Below are 25,427 nucleotides of genomic sequence, written 5' to 3'. Positions count from 1 at the left end.
GGTGAATGGCACGAGCGTGTTTAGTTGAGGAACACCGGCTCTGAGGCAGTGGCGGGTCCTAAATATTTATGGGAAGGGGTCACGTGTGGTGCTGGGCATGTTCCCACCACTGACACGCGCCCTCCTCCCCCGCACAGGGAGTATGTGACTGCCTTGGCGGCGCAGCCCCTCGGATGAGACGGAAGACCGTCGGAGACATAGTCCGGGTGGGAGAGACTGTGCACACGCCGCCCTGGCACGAGAGCCGTGTCTATTTAAAGAGACAGCCCTGTTCATTGTTACTCTTAGGACCAGACCATAACTGCAGCAGAAGAGACTACGGCCAAGAAGTGGCCGCTCTGCCTAATCCCAGTAAAAGAAGGGGGGTCTCTCTTTTACCTCTGACCTCTTCATTCCCAAAACATGTTCACCAACAACTGAGCCAGCCTTTCACTCGTCACCTGCCTGCGAGATGCTTTAGGCTTGGCTGCTGGATCTCAAGAGGAAAGAGGTGTCAGGGGCTTTAAAAGAGACATCAGGCTGTCGGAGCCTCTCCCACCCCCTTCAGTTTACCCGGGGGGTCTCCTGTGGCATACTTTGCAAGTGACAGCAGTTCGCGCAACTTTCTGTGCGCACGGAGGAGGAGGGCTCGGACCTGTCAGCGGGCTTCTAGCCGCTGCCCTCCCCAGTCCGCGCCGCGGCGGGGCTGCCCCGCACCTCCAGCGCCTGTGTTTTCTTGACAGCGCCGTGTTTTGGGAGGGGGCCGCAGGTGTGCAAGCTGATAGGTGTGGCCAAGCCGTGGATGACAACATGTCAGAGTTTCACGTCCGTTTACAGTACACACTCCACTGAGGCGCTAACCCGCAGCAAGTAACCCGCGAGACACATGCGATAAAACAAGGCTCCCCGTGGCAGGCAGCAGGGACTCGGAGCGCGCGCCCACCGCCCAGGGATGGACACGGACGAGCGCCAACGGCACCCCGGGGGTGACAGCACTTCAGGTGAGTGCTGGGGTCAAGTGCACGACGCTCTGACCCGCACGTGTGTGAGCGCTGCAGTGGGACAGGCTGTTTCTGTCATAATGAGCGCTATAGAGCTGTGGTTTTATTCGAGGGGCTAGCTCTGTTACAGGAACAGTAATCAAATAAACTCATGGGGGTGGGGGTGATTAATAATAACTAACAACTGTTCGAGAGCAACAGTCCATCCAAACCGCGATTCAAAAAGCGTTATGGTAACTTAAACTGACACCTAATACATCATTTCAGACAAGCATCTAACCCTCCATCAAAATATTACGCACCGACACTCCTCACTTCTACCAAATGGCATAATATGTACACACCAAGGAAGAAAGTAGTTTTATGCACATCGAAATCCAAACTCGAGTTCCAATCCCAGCTACCCCACTTGACCATATTGTGTGATCCTGTTCAAGTCACTCTATTTTCATGTTGCTCCGTTCTATTGCCAGTACAAACCGGAAGCCTCACCGAGCACCGAAACAACAGAATTAATGACCGTAGAAAGCCGGTTACTTTCATTATGTGGGCAGCTCGGCAGGCAAGGAGTTAACATTACAGCAGGATGCGAAGGTTCGTTGCGATGGATTGCAATAAGTGAGTCGACACTTCCTAAAAATAGCGGAAAGTGCATGCATTCTGGAAATCAGATCCCGGCGTTCTGCTGATGCCAGAGCTGCTTGGCAGAATCTCAGAGTGCGCAGGGATGACACATTGAATGAATGAAGCAGAATGGGTAGAACATCTCATACACACGACTTGCTTCAATGCGCTTCTTTGCTGGACGAGTGTCTACAGATGCAGCTCAGGGAACGTGAACATCTATCTACAGAACAGCAAATGTTAATTTCTTACAACCTTTGTTTTGTACATTTCTAAGCGCTTCCAGTTTTGATAGGTGTGTGAGGACAAAAAAGCTTCGCCCCTGATCACACACCGTGCTCATGGGTGGAGCTGAGATTAACGCAGGTCTCGTGGTTTGACAAACAAGAACAGGGCGACTGTTTAGAAGTATAGTTTTACTTGTTTGGCATAAGATCCAGCATTTGGTGATTTTTTGATTTTTCGAATTCTCATAAACTGATCACAGTTTTCAATCGTGATAAAATATATATAAATATTTTAAGAAATATTATGCAATTGTGGTGGACGTCATTAATGATATGTCTGGTAAGTATATTCGTGTGTGCAAAAGCAGGTGTTGATCTTTTCTGTGTGTTGCTTTCTGCTCCTGGAGCGGACTGTGAAGTAAATGAAAGTCATTTTCATGCTCTCGGTTGCTCACCTTGTCATTCACTCACCACCTCACTCTACACACTGACACAGCTCATGTACTCACTCAATTCAATTCAAAGATAGCTTTATTCGGTATTTGACAAACACCATATAAGCAAACATTACAAAATACAATTAAAACACAAACATTAAACATTTAAGTACTGAAAAGGAGATCGTTGCAAGAAGTTCCTATTCTTACTCTAGTCATTCAATTAATCTAGTATTAAAAGCCATACAAATTTTTCCTAAAAACGTTTGGTACAAAAATTAATTCATTAGCTTGATAGAAAGGTTGAGGTAAATATAGCATATTTATGTATTATGTGGTGTTATTAGGCACAGAATAATACTCCTACAAACCCTCAGCCTTCTAATCGCTTCTCATAGTTCCTCTGCATTTTATAATGAACGACAAAAATTTTATCACCACTACAATAGTAAGCTCATCTTGGAGCAAATACAATCTATGGAGGGCTGCTTTACAACTTCTCAGGCCCCACAGCTTTAGTAGTGGCAACAGATGTTTTTTCCTCCCCCACTGATAATACTTGCAGAAAAGGATACAATGTATGTTAGTCTGGGTGGCTACTCCGTCACACGGGCATTTTATCAGTTTCACTGACCAATCATTTGGGACAGGGAACGTTATTAGCCTGAAAAAGGAATCTGTCCTCAAACGTGCTAAAAGCATTCTGTGATAACAAGAGAAATTTGGCGCCAAATAAGGATGAAGGCCATGATCATGGAGGATCTGGCGGTGGGCTATAATAGTAGACTTATTCCCATCCAGATAATATCTCCTCTCCTCCAGTAGACCAAGACATGTCTCTTTTAATACTTTTTTTGGGATTTGGGCACATGAGGTTGGGTCTAAAAAGAATTCTGGTTGGCCGATGGAGTTCAGGAATTTTTTAACATAGGCCAGCCATGGCTGTTTAGCGCCATTCGCTTGCTGCAGACAATCATGAATTACTTCCCTATTGAAGGTCGTGTCCTCGCATGTCCAGATCTTATGCCACAACATGACTGGCGCTATCTTTATCAGATCACTAATATGGGATCTGTCAAGTTCGTTGTGGCAAATAGTAGTAGATGTGGAACGCGGAACTCCTAGGAGATACCTCAGGAAAGCATTCTCCACCCTTTGGATTTCAGAGCTATCTGCAAGTCCCCAAATCCCCGCCCCATAGACAGCTGTAGACACACATTTTGCTGCATAAATCTTAAGTAGTGTGTCTACCGGTTTCCCGCCAAGTTTTTTGGCAAATTGCTTAACCGCCCCTATTGCGCGGGCAAAGGCCAAATTCCGGGAGGTAATCGCTGCAGACCATGTCCCCCTATTATTAAAAATAATACCCAAATAAGAAAAGGTTTTGGACATTGCTATCTTTGAATCATTAACAAAGGTTTTGCAGTCCGGAACTTTTTTTCTGGTGGTGCATGACATCGTAAAAGTTTTCCCCACGTTTATTATTAGGCCTCTAGAGCTCATAAAGGTTGCAAAGCCCGTTAGTGCCTTTTGGAGTCCCCGCTGAGTGCGTGCCATAATCACCGCATCATCAGCGTATAACAATAGTGGGACTGCGAGTCCGTTTATCTTAGGGTAGTCCACCTCCAGATCATTCATGGAAACTGCTACCTCGTTTATGTACAAATTAAATAAAAACGGTGCAAGAATGCAGCCCTGGCGAACACCCTTTGCTATTGGAAATTTTCTGGTTTGCTCGCCATTTTTGCCAAATCTCACCGTGGCGCCTGCGTCTCTGTACAGTTCCTGAATAAAACTTAAAATGTTTTTATCTATCCCCATTTTGGTCAGGGTTTTCCACAAGATTCCATGATCCAAACAATCGAATGCCGAGGTTAAGTCGACGAATGTTAGGAACAGGTTCCCTTTTTTTGATCCAATGTATTTATTTATTATGAGGGACAGGTTTAAACCCTGCTCTATGGTTCCCACGCCCGACTTAAAACCGTATTGGAATTTTGAAAGTATCCCGTTGCTCTTGGACCAGGTTTGTAATTTGGTTAGCAGCACCCTGCCTGCTACCTTCATTAAATTATCTAACAGGGAAATGGGGCGATAACATTTTGGGTCATGTCTGTCCCCTTTTTTAAATATTGGGATGACTATCGCTTCATTCCATGTGTTGGGAAAGCCTAGTTTGGTGTAAGCATTGAGGACATTTGCTAGTAAGGGGGCCCAGAGATCTACGTTCCCTTTAAACAAATCAATGGGGACTCCATCAGGCCCTGGGGCCTTTAAACTTGCGCTCTGGGAGATCGCTTGTTCCAGGTCTGCAGGGGTGAACATTACTTTTAGTGGAAAATTTCCCTGTGGCTGTGAAAGAAACTCTCTCCCCGCATCCATCTCCTCTTGTGGGATCAAAACAAGTGATTCTTTCTTATAGAGGGAGGTAAAATGATTGACCCAGACATCTTCCGATATGCCTATTTCCAGGGAGTCTACCTTCCTATCCAGAAAGAAGGGGGCATTAATTTCTTTCCAGAAAGACGTGTTGTCCCTTAATGCACTTGCCTTTATCAGGGCTTCCCAAGCTGCGTTTTTAAGTTCTTTCTTCCTAGTTAGGAGGGTCAGCTTGTAAGCTTGTCTAGCCTCCTTGACTCGGCCGCTATCCCTAGGTACGGTCTTTAAAGCCTGTAACAGTGCTTTGTGTGCATTAGCACAGGCTCGATTAAACCAGCCATGTATTCTCGTTTCATCCCCTGCCTATAATTTTTTAGTTAGCTTAGCGTTTATTGTGGCTTTAATCTCATCATATGCCTGTATTATTTGCTCGGGGTTGGTACTTAGTTCCAGACAGGTGGTAAATTGTCTAGATTCTTTCTGTAATAAATCTTTCAGAAAGTTCGTGGGTTCAATTTTTGCCCATTTAATAGCGTAGCCATTTTTCCTGGCCAACGCCACTGAACGACCATGCAGTATATTCGTGGTACTTATTTTTTGGGTACCAGATTTCCCTAGTTTAAGGGAGGTACTGATAGGAAAATGGTCGCTTATTGCTAGACCCTCCGTATCAAAGCCCCCCACCCAGCCTTGATTCCTGTTGGAAACTAAGATAAAGTCAATTACAGTGCCTGCCCCATGGCCAAAAAAAGTTGTTTGAAACGCTACGGGTGGCTGGCAGAGTTCATTTGCAAAGGCCAAATCCCATTCATGCATGAATTGATTTAACAAATTTCCCCCTAAGGAATGTTCAAAGTGCGTAGTGGGATCCCCTTTTAAGTCAAAAATGCCACAGTTTTTTGTTTGACTATAGGGACATAGGTGACAATTAAAATCCCCTGCTATGAGTAAGCAGTCTGCCGCCTGGACGCCTCTCTTTAGCAGTGAGTCCAGTTCCGCTATTAAAGTTTTAACCTCAACTTTTGGCACGTTATTATAAAGGTTTATCAGAAAAAAGGATCGCCCATTTGATTTAAAAAACAGGCCTTGTAATGAGCTCCCTACACCTGCTTTTGGCCCGCTTGCCTCATACATGTTCTGTTCTACGTTACAGAGGTTAGAAGTAAAAATGCACAGTCCCCCAGAGCCTCTGCCTCGGTTACCCTGGATCTAAGGAACGTAGAAAGTGCTAAAACCCTCAATATGGGTCTCATCTGGGTCCCAGTACTCCTGTAGGCAGATTATGTCCTGCCTTTCCATAAAAGTTAGGAATAGCTGGTCCCGCACTTTTTTCGCAAGCCCAGCAATGTTCCATGATGTTATTTTTAGCGAACAGTTCCCCTCATTGGTTGGACGGGGTTCTTCCTGCCTAATTAGTGAGACAATGCCCACGGGCGGGGCTTCAATCTCGTTATCAATTTGGGTCAAGTATGGATTTGTGCTGGTAATTTCAATTGTGGGCCCAAGTCCGCTCTCCATCCATGGCATACTGGGTTTTTCTATTAGCTGCTGGCCTGACCAGTTTCCACCACCCGTGTCTTGCACTAGTGTAATCTCTGTCATCACGGGATTAGTGTTTTCTACCTGGGGAGGGACATCATGGGTTTTTAGTTGGGCGGCAGTGACTTCTGAGACCCCTGTGGTAACCTTTATTGGTCAATCGACCATGTCTAAGCAGTCATATCTGTTCCTTGTGGGAACCCCCCCCCAATAATCAAAATTTGGGTTGCCTCTACTATGGTACCAGGGGCGAGAATTCCAGCCTCTGTTCCAACAATTATTGTTGTTCCTATTTCTGCTTCTATTAGTGTACCCCACCTGTGTCCAAGGCCAGTCTTGGACGTCATCCCAACCAGTTGTATTCTCGTAATTGGGAATATTTAACGGTGGATAGAAGAAGGAAAGACGCTGTACGTCCACCCCCCCCCCTTTTTTCGAGCGCTGGCCAAGAAGAGATATAGTCAACCATGGCAGGATCGTCACAATTGACTATAACACAGTCACCCTGTAGGCTTTTTTTCGTGTCCCCAATCCAAAACACTCTTCTGACTGAGTTGATTCTGCTAAGATGCGATGGCTGTATAGGTCTGTTTTGGCTAAGCAGAGTCAGGTCATTCATTATCTACAGCTGCGTCACTCACTGCCTCACCAACCTATTCAGTATTTCACTCAACAAAAGATCATGCACTCTGCAACTCATTGAATATCTCTCACAAGCTCTCCTGGTGATTTCTTTACCAACCTACCAGTTCACAATCTCATTACACATTCACTCATTCACTCAATCATGCGTCCATGTTCCCATTCATGTATGTGCTCACTCACTCACTGACTTGGTCATTCTTTTACCAACCTACCAGTGCACCAACTCATTAGACATTCACTCATGCACTCAATCATTCGTCCATGTACCCAGCCATGTCTGTGCTCACTCTCTCACTCATTTGTTCATTCATTCACCAACCTACCAGTTCATCATCTCATTAAGCAGTCACTCATTTGTTCATGTACTCATCCATGTGAGTGTAGTGTACACTCACTGATTTGGTGATTCATTCGCGAACCAGCTAGTACACCATCTCTGTCACATACTTGGCGCACATCATTCATACATGCAGTACCCATGTGTTTACTCAACCCCACACTCATCATTGCATACACTATTCCACTCACTCATCTATTCATTCATTCACTTGCGACTCATTCACCCACCCACGTTCCCTCACCCCACCCACGCAATTATTCATTTGCTTACTCACTCGCTTTGTTTTTCACCAACTCATACACTAACTTAACCACACACTCACTCACTAACCCACTTACTTGTCCCATTCCACTCGCTCGCTCGCTCACTCACTCACTCACTCACTCACTCACTCACTCACTCACTCACTCACTCACTCACTCACTCACTCACTCACTCACTCACTCACTCACTCACTCACTCACTCACTCACTCACTCACTCACTCACTCACTCACTCACTCACCGAGCTTTGTGGCCTAATGGCTAGAGAGGTCGACGCAAACCTAAGGAACCATGTTCGAGTCTCGCAGGGACCTTAAACATCCTGTAATTCTGGGAAATTCACTTAAACTCCCCGTGCCTAGCAAAGTGTATGTGTCATTCTGTAACGCGACTGGCGCTCGTTGTGTTAAGAGCTCTAATACCTACGGGTAGAGTTCACGCTATGTAAAACTAGAACAAAACAAAACCTCACTTCTCGCTCTCACGGCTGCGCCTCCTGGTTGGTTGCAAAGTGCCTTAACAATGACCGTGACGTGAAATTATACACCCGTCTCCCAGGGGTCACACAAATGAATGCATCCCCGAATGCTGCCTTGTATACATTGGCCGGACTATTAATAGGCCCAGCGGCTCTTAACTCACTGGAGTGTCTCGCTCCCTATTCCCACGGAGACTGTCAGAGCGGTGACCGCTTGTGTAAACGGCCAAGATGTTTCCGAGGAGTGCAGCCGGCTCTAAAAGTAACCCCGTCAGCCCATCCAATCACAGGCCAGACAGTCTCAAATGAGAGACACACGGGATCACGGCTGCGATTAAACCTAAACGCGCTCTTTTAGAGAGTAGAAGACACCCCCCATTGCTCATTTATAGTATGTCTAACGCATTAAAGAGTGAGGGCGAGAGAAGCAATCGTGAGGCACTGTGTATCGATCATCCTGTAATGTCTCTCACGAGTTCGAGTTGCCGGGATTAGTGGGGACACGCTACACCTGGGGTCACGAAAACAGCTGAAAAGTGACACAATAATACACCAGGAAAAACAATGCACGTTCCTTCTCAGCCATTAACGCAAACATATCCTAATTTTGAATTGTATTTGTATAGTGCTTACTACCACTGGCGAGGCGTTGTAGCACTATTCAGCGTTCTCACTGTGTCGGAACCTAAGATGAAAATTAAAGTTAATCAGTAGATTTGTGCTTTCTTTTTTCCTTGTGGATGAGTTGTGGCACTTTTGTTAAATTTGTGCTCTTGGATGGTCGTGCATTTAAGTAGTGTTTTCACTAGGGGGGGGGGGGGGGGCGCACCTTATCTGGGTAAATTGGCTAAAAAGAAAGGGGAGGGTTGAGAAGGTTGTTTATGGGTTCATAGCATGCATGCAGAAAGGTTTTCGGTCAGTCAGAGAGAGGAAGACGGGATAAAGGTTGAAATGGATTGGTTTTTTGTTGTTAAACAAGTGAAATAAACACATACATAGAGACATATCCATGCATATAATATATGCAGTCATATGAATGTATACAAATATTGTTTTGTATTCTATTGCATTTTTATGCAGTGCTCATTACTTCTATGTGGGTCACTGAAGCGGTTGGCTACACGAGTAGCACACTACTGCTTGTAGGATTTGTGGCTGGTAGTGTGTTGTTTCTGTTTTTGCTTTTAGGGTGTGTGACTGGAAGTGGGTTATCTCTGTTTTCTACTTGTGTGGGAAGTATTTCTGCATGGTGTATAAAAACAACCGTAATGGAGTGTTTGTATTATGGGATGTAGCGCTTAGCAGTGTGATGGATGAAGAAGTTTAAGAGAAAGGCATGTAGTTTATGGATATCTGTAAGCGTGGAGCTGTGAACAGCTCTGCAGGTCGCTTTAGGGTATTTCTAATGTTTATTGTCCACTTAGATGGTTAAGCCACTGGGTTGTCCATTCTGAGATATTTTGTATAAAGTTTATGGTCCTGAGCGCGCATAGGTTAAAGGGGGTTAAAGGGGGACATGGGAGAAACATGTTTTGTGGACAAGAGTACCCCATTCGCCACAGAGAGGCTTTGTGGCACCTCCAGAGCTAGCTTTAATCCTTGTTACTTCAATATTAGTGCATTTTGGAATTTGAATGCATTCTCTGTGCGCCAAACTTTACAAACAGCGGGGCTTATTTACAAGGCCCTTGCGCCACTTTTGCATCATTTTTAACATGGAAAAAGTGACGCAAAAGTGGCGTAAGAGGCTTGTAAATTTGCCCCAGCATACTACGCGACTGACGCATTTATTAAAGGCTTCACATTTGGTTACTGGCGTGAATACAAAGTGCGTATTTTTTCAGAAATATAAAATCAGACATTCTTCAACGGATAGCCACTTTGAGTAAGTGCACCAGGCGCTAGGTCGCTTTCATGACTAGGGCTGAGTGGAAGATCTCAGCGATGGACCCTGGAAGGAAATGTTGTAACACAGAGGGCTGATTGTGCACTGTGCTACCATCTTCTGGGCAAGACTAAGGGCATGGTTTAGATCTCGGTGGTTGGGTTACTGCGTTACAATGGTGATGGATATCCTATTCACCCATATCTAAAATCCCGTTATATACTATGGGATTTATATTACGGCGGATAGGGTCCACCTGGATATAAACCCGGTCCTAAGTGTTGTTCCAATCAGAAAACAGGATGGAATTTCAGAATGCTCCTGGTATTATTATTTTTTTATTTCTAATATATACTAAATTGGTGTAGTCTAATAAGTCTAAATGTTAAGCTATTTTAGCCAGACAGATTGGCCAAAATAGTCACCTATTGTCTCACAACAGTGCGGAAATGAAAATTGCAGAGCATTGTGGTCTGTTGGTCAGTGGGCCTGGAGTTCTCTCAGAAGTATATTTGGCCCTGGGGAAATCTGTGATACTCTCACCAAAGGGAGGCGGTTGTGTGAGGTAGTTTCCAGGTGTTTGTGGTCACTTACTCATCATCAGCCCCTCTTTATTCTCTTCTACTCATCAAGGTGCCGCCACGACGGACATTTTCAGATGGTCAACAGGGTCTGTGACTACTACTTTACTGTTCTGTCCTTCTCAGGGGTGGCTGACACTTCCTAAGGGAATTTTTCTCCAAGATACCTGAGATTGAACGTGGATGTGCAGTCTGACCTTAGACAATTTTAGACTCACCTGTTTAGTTTATAAATTCCTAGTATGTATATCACTAAACATTGCACCTCCTTGTCTATGTGACCTTTGGTTTCCTGCCCAGAGGTTGGTGATTACTCTAATGTTCAATTGTACAACGCTCACACACTCTTGAGTAACAGTAGCTTTCTAAAAGTTTTTCTGTATGTAAATAACCTGCAAATGGAATCAGTCATAGATTTCATGGTGACATCTGGTGCCACCAGAAACCTGGGAGTCATTTTGACGACAAGCTGTCATTTAAACATCATGTGAACTCAGTGGGCCATTCCTCCTTTTTCATGCTGAGGAAAATTAAAAAGCTGCTTCCATACCTTCCAGCCTCAGCAGGTAAAAATCTGATTACCACCCTGGTCTTCTCCAAAATAGATTATGGTAACGCGCTATTCCTTAATGCGCAAGAACAAGTCCTAAACAAGCTGCAGTCTATTCAAAATGCGGCAGCCAGAGTCCTGCTCGGCATCCCCAAACACCATTCTACCTCCCTGGCAATACGCCATCTCGATTGGCTAAGAGTCCGGAACCGGATAAAATTTAAGGCACTTTGTATCGCCTATAAAGCCATACATGAGACTGGGCCTTGCTTCCTCAGGAACGCATTCCAGATCTATGCCCCAAAAACATCTCTGCGATCGGCCTCCACTTTCCTACTACCAGTCCCTCGCACCAGAACCTCAACTTGGGGAGACAGACGTTTTCTGGTGGTGACTCCCAAACTCTGGAACTCTCTGCCCATATCGATCAAAACCAGTCCCACTCTCATCGCCTTCCGAAGATCCCTGAAGACCTGGCTATTTGATCAATGATCCCACCTGCTGGCTCTTGTCCCATGAAGTTCTAATGCGCCGAGACACCCTAGGGTATTTGTTGCGCAATACAAATTTCGTAAACATAAACATAGTCTGTGGAGCCTATTCAAGTGTCCATGAAGGGGCCAGTGGTCCAGCCAGTTTCAAAATGTCTCTAAAATCTGCGGGTCCATTCAAAGTCAAAATCTAAAGCTAAATATGTGTTGATTCCCGCCAAACGATCCACTGCTAGCTTGAAAATTTGGCGGAAGCTAATATTCCACCTCATGTGACACTTATTCCCTGAGGTGCCACTTATGTACAAGACCACAGATTCAGTGCTTTCACCCCATACTTGTTAGCTCATATTGATATGAAAACAACTGCCTCATTGCATTTTTGCACTTTTGAACTCGGTTTCTTTCTTCAGTATAATACGGAATGGACTAGGAAGATCCTTTTCTGCTGCGTCTTCCACTGCATCCCTGACACACTTGTTGTCAGTGTTGCAAACGAAGCCAAGTAAGACACCTACTCTTTTCTAGAACCCCTCTCTTCCTGCCCTTCGGTGCATGCACTATTTTATGAAAAGTCAGCATTGTAGGTGAGAGGTAAGGTACTACGTATTCTAAGTCATGACTGTGTTGAGACACACTACCCCAATGCAGAGATGTCCGATCAAAATGACGCCAAAACAGCATCTAAGAGCAGATGCTCCTGTTTGTACAGAAACTCCCCATGACCCATGCCTTCTTGGAAATGCAACTAAGGTCTAAAAATTTTCCAGGTCTCTGAGGAAAATGCCTGGCTTTTTTGCGAATGAGATGTTTGCACTAATTTGGTTTTCTAGCAATATTTTCTGTCCTAATCTCTCGTTAAAGCCTATATTTGCATTAAATGAGCTATTACATTTACCTATGTCTACATTTGGGAGCCAATAAGATTGACTTTAAAAGTGTTTTTGTTTAGTCAAAGAACTGGTGATCCAGGAGGACAAGTAGAAATATCTGGATGGTAAGACTGGAGTCAGTCTGCGTTACTGCAATGAGTGGAACTAATTGATTTAGTAATGTAAGCCAACCTTTAGCATGGATCACCATCATCTCAGTTTGACTCTGCAGTTTGAGTAGTAAGGGCAGACGGTCTTCTATCACAATACTGACGTTTTAACATTAACCCGCAATTATACTGGAAACTCGTGAATCGTGAAGGTAAGTAGTTGTCAGTAGATATTGCGGAGTCGGTCCAAGTGCAGAACGATGTTATTGACCTCAATGTTATAGCACAACGTTCTCGATTGTATTATGGCTAAATAATTATTGGACCTGCTTTGTAAGGATTTATTTAGTTATAACTTTTATTAAGCGCACTGTTACCCGTAGGTGTCCTGGCGCTTAAACTGTTTCTCATACTCTGCGGCCTAAAGGGCATTTCTAGTACTACATCAAACGGAAATGATATAAAAATGATATGAGGGGAGGAAAATGTATCCAAGTTTTCTAGAGTCATTTTGAAACAATGCAGGAAAGTAATACGTGTACCGAATAAAGGATACCTAGTCTTACATACTCAAACTTGTGTATAGCATTTGACCCATAGCAGTCTGATTCAATACGATGAAGACAATTGCAAAACATGATTATGGATTTAATAAAATATAATTACTGACCGAACTGAGGGCTATGTGCACTCATTTGCCACTGCCCCCTTTCCTGTAATATGATGGAGCAACCTGTCTTACTAGGGCCCGCTAATACATACATGCAGCCCAGGGAAGCATATACCCTATGGCAGTCTGACTTGTTAGATCAGAGTGCTTGAATACTTCAAACAGGTGGGAAGTGGAATTAGAAGAAGTGGACTTAGCGACTCTTCCTAAAGGTGGTAGGACCACATTCACTTGCATAGCCCACTGTCAAGTCTCACAATAGATCACTATAGGGTCACTGAAGGCAGCTTTGTTACGGAACCACCAAGAGAGGCCAAAAACGGTGCCAATAGGGTGGGAGGCTGTAGAAATGGTGAATTGTCATTTAGCCTCGTTCTTCAAAACCCCTTGCACTGGAGCTTCAGAGAACAGTGGTAGGAAAGCGGGGACAGTCACATCTACATACTCTCAGAACTGTCATTGTCAGGGTTAGGTTAACTGTGGGCCCTGGGTATCTTAGTGAAAAGAGTTCTACAGTTGTCTTGAAGAAAAATTAGTTGCAAAGAAGAGAAGGGTAGGTTTCTCGCAGCCAGAGCAGTGTATGACACATTTTACAATCTACTTTTTCAGCTTTTCTAAAAATATAGTTGGTATTCCAGAACTGTGTATGTTTTGGGCTGGAGGAAGGTGCTCTGCATGGCTATGGAGAGTATGCATGCCTTCCGCGTTTACACCATGGCAGGTTGTACTGTTTAACCTTGGCCTTAGCACATCATGTGGGTCCTGAATGTACTTTTCGTGACCGGGGGCCAGTACGGGGAAATACTGCTTCTTGCATTCTCATTTTTTGTGATATCCGGAACAAAATGTGCTCCCGACTGGTGGGTGTCTTTTCCATAACGGCATTAAGTGTTTGTGGGCTGATTCCCATAGTAGCCAATTGCCGTTGTGCAGCCTGCAAAGTACACGCAGGGTTAACTGTGAGTGTTCACATTATGAACTGTGTAAGATCTGAGTAAAGTTTTACTAAATCTCTGTATAGTGAATGCATTTCTGCTGCAGTAAAATTAGCAGTGTCAGGTTGCAGTATGTATGCAGCTAAGACCGGCCATATTACTACTTCTTTGCTTAGCGTACCGAGTGTCCCCTTTTCTGTAATGTGCTTGAGGGGGCCTTTGAACCAAATTATATGCTCTTGGTAAAAGAGAGGAATTTCTAGTGCTTCATATAGAGTATATTCTTCTAGTGTTGAATTCTCAGTGTAAGCCTGAAATATTTGTGTATGAGCATCTGCAGCTGGGAATTCAACTCATGAATAAAATACCTCTGTTCTAAACACTTTGTGTACCGCAACCGCAAGGGCGGGTAACCTTAATGTAATAATCTTATAGTAAACGTATGTCTGTAGTTCTCTGCAATGTTTCAACCTCCTTCTTCCCCATTTTTGCCGTTTTCAGACATTGTTTGAAGAAAAAGACATTTATGAATTAATTTATGTAGATAGGGTAAGCACAAAGTAGGGAGTTTTATCCTACAAGCTTGAATAACCTACAGTCAATAAATATGTTATACCTACTTAGCTGAGGTGGATTTTCCTACCACCACAGACGTCTACAGTTTGGAATTGATTATTAGGGGGTCTCTGAGAAAGCATGACTGTACTACTCATGTAGACTGTGCAATAAGAACCCAACCAATGAAGGCAGTGCCATGTCATGTAGTACCTTCCAAACCATAGGATCTGTGCGTTTGTTGGACAACATAAACTTTGGGTGAGGTGCGTAGACTGATTCAGCGCACTCCCATAGGATATGTTGGCCTAGAGACCAGCTAGCTCACCGTGCCAAAATAAACCCCCTAAACCAAACAAGGAGCGAATGGTTTTTGGCAACCACTGAACATAACAACCCTGACCCCTTAGGGATCGTGGTAAAAGATCTATTACCATTCGCTCAGTCACTCATGCTTACCTGTTCTCAGATAATTATACAGAGAATACACCGTGGGACTTTTTCAATATATTTATTGAACCAACGTTATTCTTGTATAGAATACATGTGAAGTGATAATTGGTAGACAGAAGCAGATGAAAGTTATTACAAGCACGAAAATAATAAATAGCAGATATAGTTCCACCATGGTGCTACAACAGTGTATATATGCAGGCATATAAGCATGGTAGTAATCAGGCGTACTCCTATTATGCAATCCCTACTCTGTGTATGTCCAAAGTGTATGTGGGTGTAGAGCCAAGAACGGCCCAATAGGATGATCGTACCGCATTACCAGGCGGGAGAGAGCGTAGGACCCCGTTCTGGTCACTAATTGAATACCCCTCGTGGAAACGTCTGACCACTGCTTGGTGAAGTCTCAGCATGCAGGGACCCTATGTGTTATCTGAAGTACCTTCTCTGCCTACCCCTGAAAATGCTTCTTTATTTATAATAAAAGCATCCTTGCAATATAAATTTTCAGATTAGCATTGTTGTGGATATAGAGAGAGCCTTGTCACCCGTGGATGAAGATAGAACCACTTTTGTACATCATGCATGAAGACCTTGTACTCGGTGTTCGAGGCATCGTGATCATTTTGAACGAAGCCAGAGGTATAAATAAAATTACTTTCAGAGAAACTAATCCATCATTGTCATGCACACAAATATGTGCAAAAGGTCACAGCAATAAGGTTATTGTGCAGAAGAGAGGACAATGTAAGATGTGCAGCGCTGCTACATGGGCATAACCCGGGCACATAACAGCACATGAGCTGCATTAGTGGCTAATCTTGTGTGTATTGCCCTAGAGATTGCCACAGTCCTTGGCTGCACTCCATCAAGGATTGGGATCAGTGTGACAAGAATTACTATGCAGTTTTGGTGATATAAGCTTCCAACGTTAGCACTCAATGACCATACGAAGTTGTAATGTACTGACTACTAGGGGCCATACAGCTATTACATTATTTCAAATATATCACAATACAACACATACATTTAGAATGCATGCCTGTACAATACAGTTTTTACATTGCAACATCCTCTACAATGCATACATTTACATCGCATGCCATTTCAACACCTTTTTTAAAACTATATTTACAACGCATTCCATTACATCACATTAAACCTTTAAAGAGCATTCTATTACAACGAATACCATTAGAATGCATTTAAGGTAAGTGTTGGACAGTGGAGGGGTAATAATTACTATTCTAACTCCAGAGGATGCAGTAGGGTAATTGTCGGATAGTGTAGGGGTAACAATTACTATTCTAACTACAGGGAATGCAACAGTAGGGTAAGTGTTGGATAGTGTAGGGGTACTATGCGCTGTAGTGGTATGTTTTTTAATGACATGCGATGTAATGCCTGCATTGTAGTTACATGCTTTGTAATGTCATGCGTTGTAGTGACATGCAATGTAATGGCTGCGTTGGAATGACATGCATTTTAAAGGATGCTACGATATAATGACTGCGTTGTAAATGTAGTGCGATGTGATGACTGTGTTGTAAAGGTTGTTTCTCTATTATTTCACTTAATCCGTAATAGTGAACAATGGCTTCATATTGAAATAGTGTCCAAATAAAACAAAACCTCTGTGTCCATGTGAAACAAGCCAGGAGACACTGTACTACTCTGTCCCTTTGTGCTAAATGCTACACCCTGCAATTTTGTGAATCACAGGTTTGGCAACTTCTTGCGGCAAGTGGCTGAAAGATTAATGAATGTCTATGAGAGAAACTCTTTTTCATTGATTAGAGGGGCTACCCATCACATCACACTGAAGTAGCACGTTAAATGATCCTCTTTATAAATAGCACTAAAACACACGAGGGCTTTAGCACTTTACTGTGGTTGTCATTGCACTAGATCTGCATCCTATTCTTATATCTATTTACTAACACATTTAGTAGATATTAATCTTTACAGATTCAAATTCTATTGAATAGTACTGGTTGTAACATCTTTGTTGTCTTATTTACAAAGTATGCATGCATAGAATAAGTTAGTTTAAGTGTGTTTACTACAAATATGATTTTAGTTTTCATCAGGCCTTTGAACAAATTTGTCCTCTTCCATTCCAGAATCTCAAATCTTTTAGCCTCTCACTACCACCAGGAAGGAAAGGGTCATGTCTTGATAGTTTCAAGGGAGGTCTTAGTTTCTAATACAGCTAACTGAATTAGGCAGTTCCTTTTCTTATAAAAGAAGGAAAACATACACACAAAATAGTTTCAAATGGCGAAAAACTTTAAACATACATCACAAGGTGCCATAATTCATATAGTGTCCCTAATACCACAATGGGCGTGTTTGCCTGTTTTTGTCACCTGGGGGCACTATAGTATTACAGACAGTGGCACAGATAGCGCTGCTGCACATATATTGCTGGCGCTAAATTAAGGAGGGGCTTTCCCTGATTTGCATGTGCAATGGCCCTCTGCAGATGAGGAAAACACCGGGCCTGTTTAGAACTTTGGTAGTGTGACGTCTACTCTGCCCCGCTACTGTAATACCAAAGTCGTGATCAGGCCACCCCCCAGATCAGGAGCATTCTCCTATCTGGCGAGCTCCTATCTGACAATGTGCACCACAATGGGAACGCCAAAACCAGTTCCTGCATGGCATGGACTGAAAAGCCTAGATCAATGAATGGGGGTGAGTCTCTGAAATGTTTCAGCGCTCCATGCATCATCTCCTTACGTTTGCGCTGTTTGCCCTAAGGTGCCAGGGTATGCCCAGACGTGGGGCCCTTGCTCACTTTGCCACTGGATTCAGGCTAGCCTGGCTGATGATGAGTGTTCCCTGACACCAGTCCCAATTGCTTGTTTTCAGTCCAGGGAAGACCTGGTTTGGCAATTCCGGCGGGGCTGTTCCCATAAGGAACAGGGTCAAGACTGACTTACGTATGACTGGGTCTGAACTGGGGTGGTGAAGTGAGCTTAAGAACGATGATGGATTCAACCCAGATCTGTGACAGGGGGTGTCTGAAAAGTTTCAGTGCTCTGTTCATCATCTCCTTGTGTCTGCTGTGTAGGAACTGGTGTGCATGCAGACCCCTTGTGTGCAACCATTTAAAGCAGGCGCAAAGGGGGGGCCCTTTTTTCCCTCTACTACATGATTTTCATAGGGGTTGAACCACCAAGAAATCCATAGCAGAGAGGAACCTTGTTAAATGCTTGCCGGGATCACGACGATCCCGCCAAGCATATTACTGTCTCCTAACCGACACAACACTGCCAGGGAACGGCGGCTCCCTGCCAGCTGTGACGGGGCTCGTATAATTAAGTGCTTTATCTCTGCACCTACAGCATATTATGCATATGGGCGTAGAAGCAAAGAGGCAGTCAGGAAGAGCATTGACTGTGCACTGTGTTGGTGCCCTCAGTAAGGGTGGAAAGGATCCCCATAGACCCTCCAGCCATCCTGCTGCAGACGTGGCAGTCACTCACTGCTCCCATCTACAAGGGGGATCCTCCTACCCCATCCCCCTCTGATGTACAGATTAGATGCTGCCTGTAGTGTGAAAGACTAAGCGGCTACTTCTAACTGCTGCTCTGTCGTTCACTAATGCCTTGTCCCAGGGCAGCACATTATCTGTAATAGGGCTCCCTGTCCTGGTTTTGACCAGTGCTGGTGCTTAAAGATGTGCCACGGTGTAAACAGGGTAGTAATGCCAAAGTATCATACGGCCTCAAAAGTTCATAGGTGGTGCAAGAATATCCTTTTACTTAGATACACACCCCAAAAAGTGTAATATCATAAAGTGATGCAGCAAGGGTGCCGTGTACCCTAATGCAAATGGTATAATAAGGATCTGATGCCCCCTGGTAGCAAAACATAGAGATGTTTGAATGCTGTGGGTCCCTGAAACAAAAGTGCCCAATGCCACAGCACCCACCTGAATATTTATAGCTACGTCAGCCTAGAGACACTCATCAGCTGGTGGTGTACTAAAGTGTACTCGTTGGGAGTATCAGACCATGCCAAGAGCCAGATCTTGTAAATTGCACTTGCCTGGCAGGTGTTCAGTAGCTTTGGGTTGTCACTTTCTAGTGACATTAACACTGACGTTCAGTCCAAAAATGAAATATTATGCCAGTCCGTCTATGTAAACGTTAGCCCAAGACAGGTAAAAAATAAATGTGCCGGTTCCTATTCTAAATGGCCAGCATCACTGCGAAGTTACCCGACACTGGTGTAACTTTTATACCCCGAGCACACTCCTGTAGCCATTACAGCCGGTGCAGTACACTGGCGTGAAGGCACCCCTTGTAGCTTGACATTAATTTATCTTTGGATTAGGGATACCAATGCCAGTAGAGTGTATGTATGCAACCAAAAAGCACATCCATAAAATTATGTATTCCTCTTCACCATATATGGTAGACATAACTTCGGCTCGAGCCGTCGGATGAATTTTAAATATTGTCCCCTGTTCACAGTGCTTAATTTGAGACGGTGCTTTCCGGTGCACTACACCAACACTTAATTGTTAACACTGGTGCTACTGACAGTATGCGTCTAGGTGGCGCTGTATGGTAAATTTAGAGAGGACAACAACAACAGTTAATTATTAATTCAATATACAATAAAAATGACTAGTACCCGCCATCCAAGCCTTTCGTATAGCTACGGGGGCCTGGAATAGTCCAAATTGTTATATTTTTCGGAGTGTGATGGTTAGTAGTTGTGTTGTAACTATCTTGGGTAGTGCGGCAACAGCGATGTGTGGTGCACCGGCAGTAGCCTTCTGACAATGGCCCTGCACTTACTTTGTTAAAAAAATTAAACACTGCTAGTTCATGTTCTCCATGAAGCACAAGCCAGTACATCAGAAATACTGCATGACGCCAGCCAGGACTAGTAAAATATTAGAATGGAAAAATATCCAAATATTTTTTCCTACTCCAGAAACAGTAGGAAAAAAAACCTGCACACAATGCATTTTTACTTCTGGCATTACCAAATACCGTTTAAATATACTACACTTACATTGAAAATATAGTTAAATGTAGGCGCTTTTTAGGCTACCCTTTTCCTCCAATTTTTCTGTTGTGTAATGTACATGTTTCTTCCTCCCACTACACCAGAAAGAAGTGATTGTTAACCTGTGGTGCAGGGACCACTGGGGGTCCGCGAATCCAACTCAGGGGGTACGTAACTGTTAGAAATGTAAATAATATTAACAGATTAGTTCTATAAATAAAGATGCAAAATGTAAAAATTTAAAACGTTCTGTACATTTGAAAAAGGAGTCTAAAATTAAGTTACGATTAGATTTGTGAGAGCAGAGCAAGTGTATCAACCAGAACATAGTGTAGATCGTGTGAGACAGCGCCTCTCCTGACTCAAGTTCCCCAGCATCATGATGGCTTCACTGACCCCTGGAGAAACCCACACTGATGCCAGTGTTGGATTTATTAAAATATGTACTCAGAGGGCACCTCAGGGTTGCCCCCTGAAAACCTGCTGGCCCTGCTGTGGTCTCTGACAGGCTTTAGGCAGCCTGGTACCACCAGACATGCTCCTGGATCCCTGGGTCAAGAGCCTCTTCTCTCTGAGAACAGAAACAAAGTCCATCCTGGACAGAGCTGTCACACCTTCTCCCCCAGGAGGAACATAGTGCTCTAGAGGGAAGCCTCACAGGCCTGCCTGTTTATTGGATATCAGTTCTGTCCAGTCTTGTAAATATATTCCATATACTTTTCCACACACTTTGAACTCTCTAGACTCCCATATACATACTTGAGCACTCTTTCTTACACGTACCCTAGAACATTCTCCTACCTGCTTGACCCATTAACGATTGTACCTTTAAATGACTAAATAAATATATTGTAATAATACTTAGTGGTTTTTCTGCACATCAGTTTGTTTTAATTATTTTCACGATTTCAAGACGTTTGTGAGCTTAATAATGTAAGCTCAAATAAGTTGATAATGCTGTTACTCTAACTCTTCCTTGAATAATTAGTACAGGACCATTTTTTCTTTATATTAACTGATACCCAGATCCAGGGACCATTTGGGAATACCCCATTGTTTGTAATAGGGTTTTATTTATTAGTCACTGAATAACCAACAAATGTCTTGCACTCCTCTGCGATAGGCCAATGGCTGCTCACCCACATTACCACAAATAGTGCACTCGGAGTTTATATTGAGCCATGTACCCTTTTAGGGGAATCTCTGGATTCTTTACACGATGTAATCAATTATTGGTATATCAAATTAGGAGCCAGCTTCCCACAGATCATGAGTGGCCTCAATTCCATTTAGAAAAGCTCGGACCTATCCATTAAAAAGTAAACATTTTCTTTTATTTGTGACACTTTTTCATCCTTTATTATCGTATATTTATTTGAAAAATGCTAGTTGCGTTTCTTTGTGCATTTCTTTTGCTGTTTCAATCAGCGAAAATGCTTAGGCCAGTGTCTCTGTTTTTCATAATGACTCAATGGGGATTCCTGGGTTTCAGTAATGATTCAGCAGGGTACACAGAAGTTAAAATTTTAAGAAATCCTGCCAAACACAATGAGGAATGGATCAGCCCACTTCAGATATTAGCTATCCTCACTTTGTGTGAGGGCATTCTGCTCTTTCACAAGGAGCACCTCTGATCTCAAAGTAGCACCCTCCAGTTCCATCAACTATTGTGATACGTGATTTTTAAAACACAAACAAATGTTCTTTCAACTTTTTTATATTCTTAAGGGCTGGATAACACCCCGAATAGTAAATTCTAAAGAAAATGGTGTCACAAACAAACAAGTATTGGTAAGCCAAAACACTGTCCGACAACACAGGCCTATTGGCTTTGCCAGTGCTTATTTTAAAGTAAACTCTAGTGCCCTTGGAAAATTAACTTATTTTCTGAAACGTATAATAGGTCATGGGATATTAGAGTGTTATATACTGGGTCTAAATTGTACTAAATATTTGTTTTCCCAGCATTGGTTATAATAACTTAGAAGTGTGACAGTAATATTGCTACACACTCTAGTACTGTATACCAATGTCGCTGCCACGTTTAAATAGATATTAGATTAGCTATATCCCAATTTAAGGTATCCCTAAACATAAAAAGTCCTGCTACCTTGAAATGGTAAAATCGCTGAGGATGTATTTATTTGCAATTGTGGAGTGTGAGTAAGTAATTGCCGAAAGTTTTGGGCGATAAGTGTGTTGCCATGTTCGTGACTGAAGAAGCAGTCTTATGTAGAGCCTAACATAATGCTCTTCACACAGCCTTGAATCCCCAGCAATCACTCAATACTCATTCTAGAATGTTTCTTTGTCTGATGATGTAAGCTGATATTTTGGGATTCTTTTGAGATTCTTCCAAATCCTCTATGCTCATTATAAAGCCAGTTGTGATGGGGCATACATTATCTAACAGTAAGCTGTTTCATGGGGTGCTTAACATAGTTATTGCTGTACCTGCTTTCCTCTTGAGTAGTGTACCTCCATTTAGCAACAAGAGTTTTGTTTCTGTTTGGTTCATATTTGGAGTGCCTGACGGAAAAAGGCTTAAAAAAATTCTGTTTAAAAAAAAATATATTTTTACTCAGGCTATGTTGCTTTAGTATGAACCATGTCAACATTTTCACCTCTCCACGAGTATTGCTGACTGATGTAGGCAGGTACCTAAAAACTGATGCCTTTGTTCACCTTAAGGAATGGCACAGGCTCAAAGTCTTAGACTCTATATTGAGGTAGCTGTTTAGTTCTATTGATATTCTTAGGTACTGCCAAATGTCACATTTCAGATGTCGGGTTTGATCTTGCAATTGTCAATTAGAAGAGAGTATACATGGAATTTCCTTTGGGTTCACCACCTTGAAACACTGGCTTGGTAGGACCAGCTTCTTTGAGCTTTAGAGACTTTGTGCCTGAAGTACAATGTTTTTTAGAGTGCGCAAACAGGTCTTAGACTCATTTGCGCCTTGCAAAATACTGTTTTGCAACTCGGTTTTTGTAAGGGGCGTTCCCTTTCAAATAGTGAATGCATTGCCATTAAGCATGGGTGAATTTTGCGAATTCGCGATCCGCGAATTTGTGGATTTCCGTATTCGCGATCCGCAAAATTCGAGAATTTGTGCGAATTTGCGGTTTTTTGTTTTTTGCGTGTTCGCGGGTTTTTTGCGTGTTTGCGGTGATTTTTACGTCTTCGCGAGCCGCTTGCATAGCGAAGTTACCCATGCAGTCGTTTATGGGAGAGGGAGAGAGAGATAGATAGATAGATAGATAGATAGATAGATAGATAGATAGATAGATAGATAGATAGAGAAAGAGAGGGAAAGAGAGAGGGAGAGAGAGAACGAGAGAAAGAAAGAGAGGCCGGATCTCTGAAGGGCCAGATTCCTGAGTTGCCCCTACAGAACATACAGCTTTTTATTTTTAGCAAAATGCATGTGAAAATTGTGCTGTAAAGGTCTCTTTTAGTTTAACCCCTCCTGACAACTCAAAATGGGTGTATTTGCCATCCTCTCCCTTCTTCCTGTTTTTTATGTCTGTAAGTGCTTCCTGATGAGGTTTAATTCCTTGGACAGGTGCCTTGTTGCCTACTTGTAACTATTCTCTGACCCTGCTTCAAGGGTCAGAGCAGGGTCAGAGAATAGTTGCAAGTAGGCAACGAGGCGCCAGGAAGCAATTAGCAGCAGGTGTCCAAGTTGAAGTTTATTTGTTTGTAACCCTTTTGTAAAAGGTTACAAAGAAATTAGGTTCAACTTTTGCAACAGCTGCTGTAACCCTTGCTTGGCTGAAAATTCGTCCCCGCTGATTCGCAGATTTTACCGCGATTTCGCGAGATTTGCGGATCGCGAAATTGCGGAAAATCCGCAAATTCACCCGCGAAACTGATTTTACGCCCACCCTTAATTGCCATATACTAATGTTTTGTGACCGCAATTGCAGTTGCAAAACACTCACAAATTACCACCTACTTCAACCCTAGACCCTGGATTTCAAGGCGATCACTGCCGCATCATAAGAGGGCGAAACACATATCCCTAGACCCTGGATTTTTAGGCGATCGCCACCGCAGCTTAATAGGGTGGAACACATAACCCTAGACCATGGGTTTCAAGGCGATCGCCGCCGCATCATAATAGAGTGGAACACATATACTCAGGCCCTGAGGGCCCGATTCACAGAATGAACTTAAGACTCAATCCTAAACTTACTACTATTTTGGTATTCACAGAATGCACTTACTACTTTTGGTATTCACAGAAGTTAGGATTTTGTCTTAAGTCGGTCTTAAGACGGACTTAAGACAAAATCCTAACTTCAGTTTGTCTTAAGTCTGTCTTAAGTTTGTCTTAGGACAAACTTAAGACAAAATCCTAACTTCTGTGAATACCAAAAGTAGTAAATTCATTCTGTGAATACCAAAATAGTAGTAAGTTTAGGATTGAGGCTTAAATTCATTCTGTGAATCGACCCTATGTTTTTAGGCAATTGCCACCGCATCATAATAGGGTGGAGCACATAACCCTAGACCCTGGGTTTCAAGGCGATCGCCGCCGCATCATAATAGGGCGGAACACATGTACTTAGACACTGGGATTCTAGGCGATCGCCGCCGCATTATAAGAGGGTGGAACACATATCTCTAGAACCTGAGTTTCCAGCCGATCGCTGCCGCATCATACTACGGTGGAACACTTATCCCTACACCCAAGGTTTGAAGGCGATTGCCGCCGCATAATAATAGGGCGGAACACATAACTCTAGACCCTGGGTTTCTAGGCGATTGCGGTCGCATCGTAATAGGGCGGAACACATATCCCTGGACCCAGGGTTTCAAGGTGACCGCCGCCGCATCATAATAGGGTGGAGCACATAACCCTAGACCCTGGGTTTCAAGGCGATCGCCACCGCATCATAATAGAGCGGAACACATGTACTTAGACACTGGGATTCTAGGCGATCGCCGCCGCATTATAAGAGGGTGGAACACATATCTCTAGAACCTGAGTTTCCAGCTGATCGCTGCCACATCATACTACGGTGGAACACTTATCCCTACACCCAAGGTTTGAAGGCGATTGCCGCTGCATAATAATAGGGCGGAACACATAACTCTAGACCCTGGGTTTCTAGGCGATTGCGGTCACATCGTAATAGGGCGGAACACATATCCCTGGACCCAGGGTTTCAAGGTGACCGCCGCCGCATCATAATAGGGTGGAACACATAACCCTAGACCAAGGATTTCTATGCAATCGCCAGTGCATCATAATAGGGCAGAACACATAACCCTAGACCCTGGGATTCAAGGCGATCTCCGTCGCATCGTTATAGGGCGGAATACATATACTTAGACCCTGAGATTCTAGGCGATCGCCGCCGCATCATAAGAGGGCG

The 25,427-nt window shown here is 43.5% G+C and overlaps 1 protein-coding gene across 2 annotated transcripts in view; it reads left to right on the top strand.

The window, feature by feature from the left end:
* The first annotated feature begins 292 nt into the window (after window positions 1–292).
* Window positions 293–25,427, top strand: part of LOC147729263 (anoctamin-1-like) — a 921,928-nt gene continuing 896,793 nt past the window's right edge. For both annotated transcript variants that reach the window (XM_086959573.1, XM_086959572.1), the window contains exon 1: window positions 293–980. In XM_086959573.1, the coding sequence (XP_086815699.1) occupies window positions 932–980 (49 nt within the window). In that variant the 5' untranslated portion in view covers window positions 293–931. The remainder of the gene's footprint in view (window positions 981–25,427) is intronic.

This window comes from Lissotriton vulgaris, chromosome 2_2, assembly GCF_964263255.1.
Source record: "Lissotriton vulgaris chromosome 2_2, aLisVul1.2, whole genome shotgun sequence".
In the NCBI taxonomy this organism is placed as follows: domain Eukaryota; kingdom Metazoa; phylum Chordata; class Amphibia; order Caudata; family Salamandridae; genus Lissotriton; species Lissotriton vulgaris.
Note: the sequence above shows the minus strand (reverse complement) of the source record. Positions and strands in the feature narration are given on the sequence as shown.